General features: G+C 40.8%; 1 protein-coding gene across 2 annotated transcripts in view; it reads right to left on the reverse strand.

Annotated features, from left to right (window-relative positions):
• Nucleotides 1-13790, reverse strand: part of slc8a4b (solute carrier family 8 member 4b) — an 89114-nt gene that overhangs the window by 6184 nt on the left and 69140 nt on the right. The window contains exons 14-18 of one of the 2 annotated variants that reach the window (XM_063900929.1): nt 7706-7812; nt 4445-4569; nt 3755-3790; nt 3023-3122; nt 2305-2577 (exon numbers count right to left, since the gene is read on the reverse strand). In XM_063900929.1, coding sequence (XP_063756999.1) covers nt 2305-2577; nt 3023-3122; nt 3755-3790; nt 4445-4569; nt 7706-7812 — 641 coding nt within the window. The remainder of the gene's footprint in view (nt 1-2304; nt 2578-3022; nt 3123-3754; nt 3791-4444; nt 4570-7705; nt 7813-13790) is intronic. The other variant, XM_063900930.1, reaches the window with a different exon arrangement.

Genomic DNA, 13790 nt, shown 5'->3' on the forward strand with positions numbered 1-13790 from the left:
GGACTCATTTGAAATATTTGTTTATAAATTATAATGTAAGTGGCAAATGCAAAGTATGCACAAGTGTGATGTTGTGAGGTAACATACATTTGACTTGATCTTTCAGTAGATCTGTTCTGTTCTGTACTCTGCAGCTGTATATTGGCATCAGCTTGAGACAGACGCACGCTGCTGCACATGCTTTGAGCTCTATGGTGCTGCACATTTGAGGAGGAATTTGGTAAAAGGCGCAGAGGCTCTACGACTGGGTTGGCAGGGAACAGCAGGGAAACAGCTGCCAGTTATTGTGCGCCTGTCTCGGCTTATTTCTATTTATAGACGGGCTGGTGAGATGAGTTTCAGTTCTCATTCGAATGTTCAGCAAGATTAGTGGAAATTCATATCCCAACATGGAATATATCCTCCAAACTTCCTTGGGGGGGATGGATTGTAAGCCCGTTGGAAGCAGACCTCACAAAAAGAAATTAAATGTGTGTGTGTGTGTGTGTGTGTGTGTGTGTGTCGACGTAGGTAAATTCAATTGTGAGTCATGAAATGGCACATTATTGCCTCCACACACACAATGCTAAGTACTGCTGGCAACACAGGACACACACCCTGTATGAAATGCAACTTAACTAAAGTTATCAATTGTCTTTCTCAGATTTGAATTAGCTCTTTAAAGGACCAATCACAGATCCAGAAATGTCTAAGCCTCTGAGAAGCTGGTAGCTCTGAATACATTTCAGGTGATTCCTAAATATGAAATTGTCTATGTTGGTGGTGTAGCTGGATCATACATTCCCCTTCTCTTTTGATGTAAACATGCCTCACATCCAGCCCCTGCAACAAGCCAATATCTCCTCCACCACTCTATCAGCACATTTGTTATCCCCTTCTTTAAATGCCATTACTGTATAACAGTTTCACATTACTGTAATGTAGAGAAACACAACATGTGGATAGTGTTCTTTCCGTCAGAATCATAAAAATTGAAATCGTAGCATCAACTTATGCCATCAATTAGGCTTCTGAAAGTATCTCAAATATGTTTCTAGTCCCTCATTTTAATAGTTAAATGTAATTGAGTGGGGAATATAATTTCCTAACTGACAAGATTGTCTGAAAACTGCTTATAAAATAAAAAACTAAGACTCTTTAGGTTCATGCACAGTGTGAAGATAATCTACAGGACTTCTCCACCAACGCAAATATCAACTATTGACATCACAGATATTATTTACAAGCTTGAATGGTAACAGATAAGCTCCATAAACCTCTTAACAGCCAGAAACGCATAGCAGTTCACAAGCCTCCGATCAGCATTTGCTCTCTAATTGCCTGAATCGGTAAAATTGGTGTAAATTGGTGGGATAATCCTCCAGTGTGTCTCCATTGTAATAATACAGGACTGCTTATTTCAGAAATCTGGAGGAATGCAAGTCAGAGAGCGGGTAACAAGAGAGGAGATGGATCTAACATACACATAAACACACACACACAAACACACAAACACAAGGGAGCACACACTCCCAGGGGAGGTAATAATGACCTAAGGAACCTGCATCACCTTGGCAGAGAAAACACATTTCCACCCACACACACCTGGGTACCTCAGCACACAGGGCAGAATGATGGATGATACAACAGAGAAAACACAACATCCAATAAGAGGAGGGGAGAGAGTGAGAATGGAGAGGGTAACACCGAGTCAGAATAACAAATTGACCAGGATGGGGCACGAGAGTACGGTAACAGATAAGTGAGGTGGGGTACGAGAGGGAGGGAGAGAAATTAGAGTAAAAGAGATTCAGAGCAGGAAAAGCCAACAAATGAACATCAATGTGGCTTGTGTTGGGACAAACACACTGTTAATGGATATCAAATTTGTGTTTACAGCCCCCAAATCCGGCACACAAAATGATACGAGTCCTAAAAGAATTGATACAGCCTTCGCCGCGAGCCAAAAAAGTTCCCGCATGGATGGGGTAGCAAAGGAGCTATTCCTATAAATCATGAGGAGCGGCGACAATACAGCGTCTGCGAGAGAGATGAGGCAGGGAATTGAATTAAAGCCCTGGGACAACGCATGCCCTTCAGGGGCAGACAAGCTCGCGCTCAGGGCTGTGATGGAGCCTGCGTTTTACAATTTTTATTTGCAGCCTGCCTACTGAGGGCGGAAGCTATTCAAATCAAATGGAGAGGATTAGACCAATTCTTTTTATGGGTCTGTCAAATCGGAAATTTGTGAAACTCAGCATCTCAGGAAGGAAGTTTGCACCATGCTAGAAAGGTGAAATGATTAGCCTCCATCTTTCTACTCACCTGGCACCGATGTTCCCAGCGCCACGAACACCACCGCCGTCACAGAGTCCTTCAGGCCTACCGTGCAGCCGAAGTGCGACGCAAGATCCCCGGTGACCGCCGTCAGGACGCCGATCAGCGATATGGAGACGATGAAGCAGGCCCAGCCGTTCCAGTACTCTGTGGGCGGTACGAAGGCGAACAGGACCTTCCAGAAGACGGTGAGGAAGTGCATGATGTAGTCGAAGCAGGACGGCAGCCGCTCCTCGCCGCTCTCCTCGTCGTCGTCGTCTCCTTCGGGTGGAGAGGAGGATTCAAACAGAGAGGAAAAGCAGGGGGATGAGTGTAAGAAGTAGAACAGTTAGTTGGCAAAAGAAGTATTGATTTACTCTTCTCTTGGTAAGAAAGCAAAAAACAACATTTCCCAAACAGTTCACCCACTGTGTTTCGTTTCAGCGGGACTAAAGAATACATCCCACTGTCTAGTGTGAACACATAAAAAATAGCCCATAATGGGTGTTTAAAATCAGAAATGAAACTTGAAATAGTTAAATAAATGCATGAGAAAAGTTCATCATAAAATGCTGATGCAAACATTTCAGAAAATGTACTTTATTTATCATCCATCATCTTTTCAAAATGAAGTCAAATAGGAAGTCAACCAACACCACAGTGCACGAATCAGAATGAGTGTGTGTGTAGTGTGTGTGTGTGTGTAGTGTGTCTGTGTGTGTGTTACCTGCGCTGACAGTGACGGCATTGACAAACTGCTCCCTCCAGCTGCTGCTCCCCACCACCAAGGCCAGGTTTGTCTTCTTGATCAACTTATCTACTGTATTCTACACACGTGTGCACACACACACACACACACACACACACACACACACACACACACACACACACACACACACACACACACACACACACACACACACACACACACACAAAAGCAAACGTGCACGAGCACACACAACAGAAAAGACATTCAAGTTGTTAATTCACTCCCAGCCACATAGAAACCTTTCAATTAGCTCCCATGCTGCAAAGATACATTTGAAAAAGTCTGTAATTCATAACACTGACAATTTGAGGGTGTAGGATGTGCTCATTAATACGATGCTTTAAAATCTAGGAAACCCCTTCAGGCAGAGTGGGGGAGTTTTCTGTTTAGAGCAGCGAGGAAGGGGAGTAATGAAAGTTGTTGATGTAAAACAGCTCCACACCAGCAGTCATTATCATAACTCAAGTTTGTGAGGAGGAAACCCTGCATGATTTACGATTTCATAAGAGAGACCACATCATTTCATATTCAATAGACTGGGAATCAGCAGTGTCAACAAGATAATTCTAATTAATTCAAGTGGGGGATGAATTAAGGATTTATACATCGGACTGTAACCCCTCAGTGTTGTTCAGCAGAAGATGGAATAACTAGCGTTGCATGCAGTAGAGAGGGAGGAAGATGGATAACCTGTTGAGCCCGCCAGAGAAGTGTGTTTACTGCTCTCTGCACACGCACACACACACACACACACGCACACACATAATGACACAAATGGAAAAAATAAGCAAATGAAATGGGCAACAAAAATATGATTTTCAAAACAATGACAAAAAGACAAGACAAAATCATGTGGAAACAATAAACAGAATGAAAACACACATTGCATGACGATGACAGACTCAAGAGAGAATGATCTGTAATGATCCTTGGCTGAATAATAATGCACTGCTTTTTTTTTTTACACAAAATGTATGACATGACGAGGCAAATTTATTTTCTCATTTGCTGGATGAATGATCTACCGCTAACTTTTCTTTCCTCTAAGGCGTTGCTGAAACAAGACGACGGCTCAATTTGAATTTGTTGTTGTCGTTTGATCGTGTGATATCAAAACGACAAGCTTCTCAGCAGAGAATCCATGACATGCTAACAAAATGAATCATTCAGCCTCTGGACGGGGAGCTCGCACGCACTTCAAACCATTTTAAATGCGATTTGCATTTTAGGTCTGTTTTAACAACTAGGCTATATTTACATCTGACTGCTAAACTGGTGGTCATTACTATTTCAACAAGACTATATGCTGATTCATTCTGAAGAGCATACACAATAAAATTGCCTGTTAATGGAAATATGTGCATAAAGAAAAGGGCTCACCTTGAATTCATAGGACTCTTCTATGACCACCTCTACTTGTGTGTGTTCGCCCAGACTGGGACATCCCATCTTGGCCACTTCTTCGTCCTCTGCTCCCACCAACGGCTTGTTCTCATTGGAGTCACCTGCAGACCACAGAGAAGAAAGGGTCAGTGTGGTCGGTGAGTTGAGGGGAAACTGTAAGGAGGTTATTCAGTACCAACTAACAGAAACCAAGTTAAAGTTGACCAATTGTATTGTTGCTGCGAGGACACAGAGATCGTGTTCACATTAACTTTAACCCTGTAGTTTTTTTGTGGTGATTTTACCTTTAATCACTTTTTAAAATTGGTCTGAAAATGATGACATACATAACAGTTAACTTTCTGGTCTAGGATTTTTTAACCCACCAAAGAGGTACTTTTTTGGATGTGGTTTGTGTGTTTGTCGGGCTTGATTTCTATGAAATATATTTTTGAAATGGTGAGGCATGGGCCGAGGAAGAACCTATTTTCACAGGGTTCATTACAAGATAAGGCATTTGGCCCTAGCAAAGGTCTGTTGCTGGTGCGAATGATATCAGCCAATAAATCAGTGGTTTGCAGCCTCATAAATCTGGGTCAGAAGGGACCTGCTGTCATCCATTTACACAGTAGATCAGCGAAAGATAGAAGAACATGACGATAAGCTTTAAAGGCAATAGTAAAAAGTCAGGTGATGAAGTATGAAGAGTAACTCCATAAGGGTTGGAGTGTCAGGTGCAATGGATGAGACACAAAACACAAGACTAATACTACAGGACTTTTACCCAGGAGGCCGTGGTCATGTACCGTATGAAACCAACAGCATCTTGATCACAAGATAGTTGAAGGTAGGTGTGGCTATTCCTAGAAAGGTGGTCCTTTTATTGCCTAACATAAACTAAGTTTTTTGTTTGTATTTAAAATGTCACTAACTCTTTCCTATTGACACAAATATATTTCACCTCTGACAAATAAACATAGAGCTTTGTGGTAGCCTAATAGCTGTGAGTGCCAGATTCCTTATAGATGTAGAATTTATTATTTAATATATATGCATTGAGCTTCAGCCTGGCATAGACTCAAATCATTTTTCATGTAATTTTTGTCTGATTTTTAATTGGTTTTATTGATTTGCTGGGTGTTCATATATGAGAGTGTGCAGGCAGCTGTGAAATTGTATAACGTTAATGCTAATATTCAAACACTGATGTGAGAAATCGGATCAATCAAGCATCCCATGTTATTGTATATATGAATACCCACGAGGAAGGCCGATGTTCTCACATGAAACAATCTCTCTATCTCTCAATCACCAAACGTCCCGCCACAAATCCCTCCACTCATCCATACGTCTCCTCCTCTCTCTTCAAACTCAGTGTCAGTCCTTAATTGAGTCAACTGTTATCAGTGTAAACCTGCCGTGATTGAAAAGAAATTATAGCGTGTGTGTGTGTGTGTGTGTGTGTGTGTGTGTGTGGGGTTCGGTGTGTGTGTGTCCCTCGACATGTGACCAATTAAATTCCCTCTGTGATGAAGCATGCCCCGAGCTGCTGGCTCTTCATGACGTGACATGGAGAGTACAGACCTCGCCTTCACCAGATCTGTCGCTTTGTCTACAGGGGAAGCGTAGCATTGAGCAGCACCATCATCACTGCTCCATCTGTGTTCATACAGGACGCATTCAGTCACGGTGTCAAGGGTAGGTCACCGGGCGTGTAGCATAAGGTAAAGGCATATATGGGTTACACTCAACAACCACAGTTCTGTTAGGAGTAGTGCATGGATGACTACGTCCTGGTTTGTAGGCCAACTAGGAAGTTAGCATCGCAAGTGGTCCCTTGACAAAAGCAATTGGGATTTTTCCATTTAATTTCGGTATATTGCAGAATATATTAGGCAAACAAGCGTTTATGATACTTACATGTCTTGTTCAGCTGGATTATCTCCCAATATTTACACCACTTTCTGAGTTTTGAAGTCAAAAGCTAACATTAGGCTATAAAGGAACAACTCCCAGGTCACAGCTCCTAAGCTAAAGGCAGCTTCTGTGTGATCACGTTGAGTAGTCTTATTTGGACACTTAACATGTTTGAAAACCCAGTGACTTCCAGATATGGGGGAACCAGAGTTGAAAAATGCTGACTAATTTCTGTGTTGTAGGACTCATTCCTGCACCACTTTTGGGGTTTCAAATGTTTGACTAATTTATTGACAGGAATTGCCAAATGGAAAAAAAAGTTTGTCTGATCTGATATTTTAATTAATTGCTATTTCCCTTGTCATTGAGGCGCTGAAAAACTAATAAGTTGCAATCTTACTCCTGTATACTGAGGGTGGTAAGTAAGTGAAATACTGTATGTTGTAGAGAAATGCTCCCAAATGTTCGGAGTGTTTTTTTATTGGCCTGAAGAAAAAGAAAATCCATGCTGCTGCCTTTCCAAACCCCATAGACTAATGTGAAATGGCCTGAAGCCCAGGTTGAGAAACAGTCTATTGGAGAGAGGTTTGATGTATGTACATTATTCTGTCAATGACACAAAATTTAAACACAGTGCTGCAACAAATCAGTGAGGCAGAGGACAGACCAAAGGACAGAACAGGGGGAATTGAGAATGACTGACACAAAGAAAATGTCACTGTAAAGTGAAATGACTCAACAAAAGTGACATTTCTTTTTTGTCTTTTCTGTCATCGTGTAAACTTTCAATCTTGGGGAAATTCAAAAGAAATGTCGAAGCAGAACACGCTGTAGAAGTTACTTATTGACTTTCAGTGGCGGTTCTTTTTAGCAACCTGCCAGCGAAGCTGTCTGTCGCCTTTTTAAATATTCACTTCTTACATTTTTTAAAGTTGAGAGGCTTAATGTTTAAGATTAGTGGATTTCAAAGCTCTGAGGTTCTCTATGTGGACAAAAAAATCACTAAATGAAAGAGGAGAGGAATGAACATGATCAAAATAGTTCATCAGGGAGGAATGAAGTTCAAATCGCATTAAATATGCACTTATATCAGACACAAATATAGAGCTTTTTTAAAAACACCTCACAGCTCACGTCCAGAGTCTGTTTAAACCCTTTCCACGTCCTTAGTTCAGTGTGAAATGTTTCCTAAGTTAATCTGAGTTTGGATTGGTGGAATCAGACAATCAATGAGAGTCTCACTTAAAAAGAGATTGGTGGGCAGGAGACCTGAGCCTTAAATTAAGACTCATTCTGTCTGTCACTTTGTTGCCTCACACACTTTAACACACTCTCACTCACCGTGCTTCTGCCCTATCTCCAGCAGAATGGGCTCTCCCAGCTCCACGGTGAAGGTCTTGTTCTTCTCATACTCCTCATCATCAATAATCTTCACCTCGATGATCTTCCTGTTAAAAAAAAAAAAAAGATATGATTAAAAGTTGCACCCCTGTTTTGTCTTCCAGAAGATGATGAGCAGCCTACGCATGATTAAAACCCAATGTAAAAATGTAATCAACAGTTAAGTATTTGACTCTTCTGCAATTGATCCTGGTACACAGATTTGAATCTATATTGGAGGATAATAACCTCAGATTAAATAAAGTAAATAATCTGTGCTTACTTTATACAATCCCTAATTTCAACTGTCCACCAACATGAGATGTGTGTTCATTTTCTATGGAAATCACATTTGTTTGGGCTCCTTTTGTTCTGTTTCACCCAGAGTTCTATGGGTGACAGGCAATGAATTCATTTCCACCTGGTGGTGTCATCATATGCTTCCCTGTCAGCCATGTTGGCTCCAACACCACAAATAGGCCTCGGTTCAACAAAGAGAAACCGGAGGGAGGAAGGAGTGGAGGAGGGGGTGAGAGAGGGATGGAGGAGTGGGGAGGGGGAGGCACATTGTTTTCATTGGTGAGCTGTCACGGCAACAGTGGATAAAACCGGCTGGATTTTCTATTTCCAGAGTCAGGTTGAGCTGCCATCTCTCAAAAACATCGGAAAAGATATGAAAGTATGGTTTAGTCAGATGTGGAACAATGGAGGGGAAAAAGTACCCGACAACGAGTGATGTATGCAAATCCATTTAGTGAGGACAAGTGGGAAAGGATAACTCGTTATATTTTAAATCTTATCTCCCTGTCCCTAACTACGGAACACTGTTGGCTTACATTTTTTTTTTCAAATCAATGGTTATACTTATCATTGACATAAAAAAGAAATACCTCCTGGCATTTAGTATTCAGAAAATAATGACTTTTTTGTCTTAAAAGTTCATATAGATTTTTGAGACTATTGAGACTATCAATCAAAATGAATGTTGTTCCTAAATCCCAGAATGTGAAAAGGAACATTGGCATTATGTGAAATGAATGACGACTGGTTTTGATACAACTGAAAGTGTATCATAAAAATAATTTATAAATATTATCTTTCATTAAAGTGGGGCACAAGGGTTATTCATTTGCAGCCATCTGTTTGTGGTGTAGGAAACTGATATTGACAGTGAGATAGAGGAGGAAACAGTAATGTAAAAAGGAGATAAAGGGAGAAGGGGGAGAGGGAAAAAAATGAATTTGGAAAAATGAAAAAAGACGTTCAGAGATTACGAAGCGAGAGAGGGAGTAAAGAATAAAAAGGAATGAGGCAGGAAGACTGAAAGAGGTTGAAAGAGGGGAATGAGTAATGCAGAGACTCCATTGAGATGTGAAGGGTTATGACTCAATACTTGGTGAGTTCACTCAGGGGAACAGGAGCACGCTCACACACACACACACACACACACACACACACACACACACACACACACACACACACACACACACACACACACACACACACACAGACTAAATTTACCTTTCATATACAAACAGACAAACCTCAACAGGAGCAAGCACACAGTGGATATGTACACACTACATGTTTTCCTTGCTGCACATCGTACACATTACGCAGTGAGAGCGGTTTGTATGAACAGACAGCCAGCCGCCCCCACATGTAACCGCGCTTCACCGTTGACACACAAACACACACACATGCACACAAACAACTCAGCTGAATGCACACAAACAACATGAAAACATGTACCTGGTAAACACTTGGGGATTGTACCGTATGGGTCAATTAATTAAGTTAATTTTTACAAACACACACACACACACACACACACACACACACACACACACACACACACACACACACACACACACACACACACACACACACACACACACACACACACACACACACACACACACACACCCACACAGCAGTGCTTTCATTATTTATAGTTGGTGCTAGCTGTAGCAGCGCTCCATCTGTGCCCTCCTCTCTTCATCTCTATCTCAGCCCTCGTCTTCCTCCCACCTAGCAACTCTGATGGGATCTTAATTATCTGTGATTTCAATATTCAGCTGACTGATGATGATTTATTGCACCGCTTGCTACTAAAACCAGACAGAGAGGTGTACACCGCCGTTGAATGATGATTAAGGCATGTTCAGGAACAGGCCTGCAGAGGACTGGAAATGGTGTGAATCCTAACTTGGATTTAACTTTTTAGTGTGTTTGAAATTATAAGCGAAACTTCCTTTCAACCTCTCCACCTTTGTTTCTTTCTCTGTGCTTCTGTTACTTTGGTGAATAATGTGCTTCAGGTTCACCTGGAAGCCTAATACAATGATGCTCCAGGCCTTATTTGGTTTATAAAAGGTTTGTCAAGCTCTGGCTTTAAATTTCGAGCCTTTTAGTTTGGTAAGTTGATTAGACACTATGAGAAACACATTTATAGTAATCAGCACAACTACAAAGTGTCAAGGGTGGATAATTATAGTCTAATACTTGATAAATTCAACAGAACAATGAATAAAATCAGTCAAACTTTATCAAAAGTAGATAATACGACAGTAAGCTAACACAGAAGTCCGGGCTTCTATGTTGTGACTATGTAAAGTTGTCTAGGTTGAAATATCTCATCAACTTCCCTTGGCACGTCAGTCAAAGTTCCCTACAACAAGATGCCATGAAAAAGTATTTCGACACACACTCCTGCCTCCTGTGACTTCATGAAAAATGGATACATTCCTTAATGCAATACTTTGCTCATCTTCACTCCTCTCTGTTTCGCCTTTCTCACATCACTTCTACCTTGTTACTTTTTCACACCTGCTCCCCGGAAACTTCCCGTGTCCGACAGTTTTCTGACAGTAGACAGCCAACAGTCTGACACAAAACACAGACAAACCAAGGTCACTGAACACAGCACCTTCACTGTCAGAAAAAAAGGCAGCCAGGGAAAAAGAGAGTGACGGAGCGGTAAAAAGAGAGGCCAACAACAGGTATTGTTGATTGAAAAGCCCCAAACAGAATCACGTTGGCTGTAAATCAGTTTAATGGATACGTTTTATATTGCCGCAGTGTATGTGTTTGCATGTGGCCCTAAAGTTCTTGTGAAGGAGAATGATTGAGCGACAGTTTGATTTGATTAGTTGAGACCTCATCACATTACTTAATGGACATGGACTCTCTTTATATCTCTGTCTCCATCTCTTTCCATTTTCTTCTGGCTGCAGTTTTACTTTTGATTTACAGTCAACTGGAAGCCTTGGTTATTGTGTATGTGTGTTTGCAGGCTTTAAGAGACTACAATATTTATTTGGTGCTGTGAGCATGTGTGTGTTTGAGAGAAAGCATCTTAGAGAACCGAAGCAGCAAGCATCTAATTTACTTGAGTGAGGTTGATTTATACACACACTTTAGTTTTACCGCTTCTGCTTCTGGCGGAAACTCTAAATCTCTCCGACTCTCTAACACACAAACACACACACAGTGTTGTGGATGTATTCCTCCCGCACAGTAAAACTGAGATCATGAAAATGTTTTCAGAACTCGAACAACAATGCAAGCCGCAAGGCATTGGATTTTCTTCTCCAGCTGACCACAAGCATTGCAAAAGATAGGATTAGAGTAATTTGATTACAGTGGCTTTGAGATTCTAATCACATCACAGTTTATTCAATATACCATAACATTTCAGATGCCTTCAAATGATGGATGATCCTGACTTTAGCTGGAGTTTATGCACTTTGTAGCGCAGGCTGAGAACTCAAATATCGTATTTGTTTTATTTGTTTGGTTAAACTCATTTTGGACAACACAGAGGTATTATCAGATAATAAAGAAATACCTGCAAATTGAGTAACTAGGATCTCAGATTATTGAATTATCCAGGCAGAAATGGGTTGGTGCATTTCTCTTATGTTAGCGAGCCATTTTAAACGATATTAGGTAGCTCTTTAGCTGCTTGTCTTCATAACGACTGATGGGAGTTAGATTTGTCAGAATCCAGCAACATTATCACAGATTTGATCAATTTTAAGCTCTGCAAAGTAACTGTATGTTTTCCGATGTGTTCTCACTGTGGTTTTGGAAATGCAGGTTTACCGATACGTCACATTGTACAAAGAGTGACAAAACTCTGTGCAGGGAGGAAGTCGGGAAGGATGCATAGGCTATACAGGACTTTCACCTGCAATATATGCTGTATTTTATGTTTTGTGGGGCAGAATAGCTTTTAACGCTTACTTGCTTTAAGCAATGGATGATACTGGTAGTAAGTGAAGTATTAATTCACTTTAAACGGATGTGAAAACCTTGTTTGAACCTTGACTTTTGTATTATCTGTATTTCTGATCTTTAAAAACGTTTCTCTTTTACTGAAATAACAACATTGATGAAACCCTACCCTGTCCAGTGTCCCACTATCAGGAATTACTGTACTACAAAAGTAAGTGTGAAAACTGCTAACGTTACACTTTGAGCGACAGCAGCTTTTTCGTTTTTACAGAACAGATAGTAGAAAGTGCAGAGAGGCAGAAATGTAAAGCAGAACTGTGTGCAATCAAATGATATGAGTTGGTCTGGATCTCTTACACAAACACGCCCACACACACACTTCTACAGGAGCAGGTAGGCTGAAAGAAAGCCTTCGCCTGGCTTTGTCGTCTGAGTGGTATCAACACAAACAAAACAATTTGAGGGAGGCCAATAGAGAGCCGAGAGATAAAAAAAAAGCTCTTAAGGGGAGCGATATTACCCCTCTTAATGATATCATGGAACGCATAATGAGAAACAACACAAAACACACTCCGAAATACACACCTGTGCTAAATGGTCTCCAGCTGTGGTGAGTAATAAAGTTGTATCTCAGGTGTCTGTGGGATGACAGAGATGTATGGGATGATTTGAGGTTTGAGAGGGACAGAGGAGGATATGAGGTGCGTAGAGGATAAGGCTGTGATAGAGGGAGGGTAAGATAAGGAGGACAAGAAGACGGGGGCGAGGCAAGAATGTGAAGAGGTAAAAAAAAAATCAGGAGGAAGCAATAGAAAAATACAGAGGCTTCCCCTGTCACTCTTACAGAAATTCAATATAAAGTGAGTGCTCAAGTACCCCTCTGACACTCGAAAACGCACTGATGAGAGTGTCAGTTTCTCCACAGAAACGGTGTCATAAGAGGTTTTATTCCCAGGGATTTGTGAGCCCTCTCTACATTTTACGCCATGCTACATTCAGGGACTAATCTGCCATAGCCAGTGACACAGCTGGTGTTTGTTTACATGGCGTAGCTGCTACAGACGCTTCTTTTGGGAGCACTGAGGTTGGAAACTTTAATTAGTGGAAACAACAATCAAAATTAGGAGATAAGATGCAGTTATGAAATGAAAGAGCATGCCAAAGGTTTGTGTATAGATTTACAAGAAGACTGTAGTGTTTCATAAGGCAGTTAATGTTCATTGCTGTAAATACAAAATTAAAGCGCCCAATGGAGATACTCTGTACTAAACATATCCCTATTTTGCAGGGGTGTACATTTTTATTTCTTATGAATTAATAAAATGCCAGGTAGAAAAATGCCAAAATAGGGAAGTTGTTAATAAAATATATTTTTGGTTCTGTATTTTTTGTTTTGTAATCTGCACTGTATATACAGACTTTCACACATACATGTTATTGAATATTTATATTTGATCATACTTGTATTTATATAAAGAGTTTCACCAATTCCTTGTTAATATTTTATTATAGATTCATTTATACACACTGTTACTCACGTTCACCTTAATTGTTGTGAGAACTCTCACCTGGGCTATCCTGTGTTTCAATCTTTTTCCTGTTGCTGCTCTAACACCGCAAGTTCCCTCTGGGGATCAATACAGGTTTATCTTATCTTATCTACTTGGCTAAGCCCCTGCAAACCGGAATCACATGCAACTTTGATTGCACAACCTGACCTGAAAATGGTGGATGCATGCCTAAACTGAACTGTAATTTAATTTCCGCGAAAGAGGAACCGACTGATCACACAGAACATCTTGAAGGA

The sequence above is a fragment of the Eleginops maclovinus genome, chromosome 14, assembly GCF_036324505.1.
Source record: "Eleginops maclovinus isolate JMC-PN-2008 ecotype Puerto Natales chromosome 14, JC_Emac_rtc_rv5, whole genome shotgun sequence".
In the NCBI taxonomy this organism is placed as follows: Eukaryota; Metazoa; Chordata; class Actinopteri; order Perciformes; family Eleginopidae; genus Eleginops; species Eleginops maclovinus.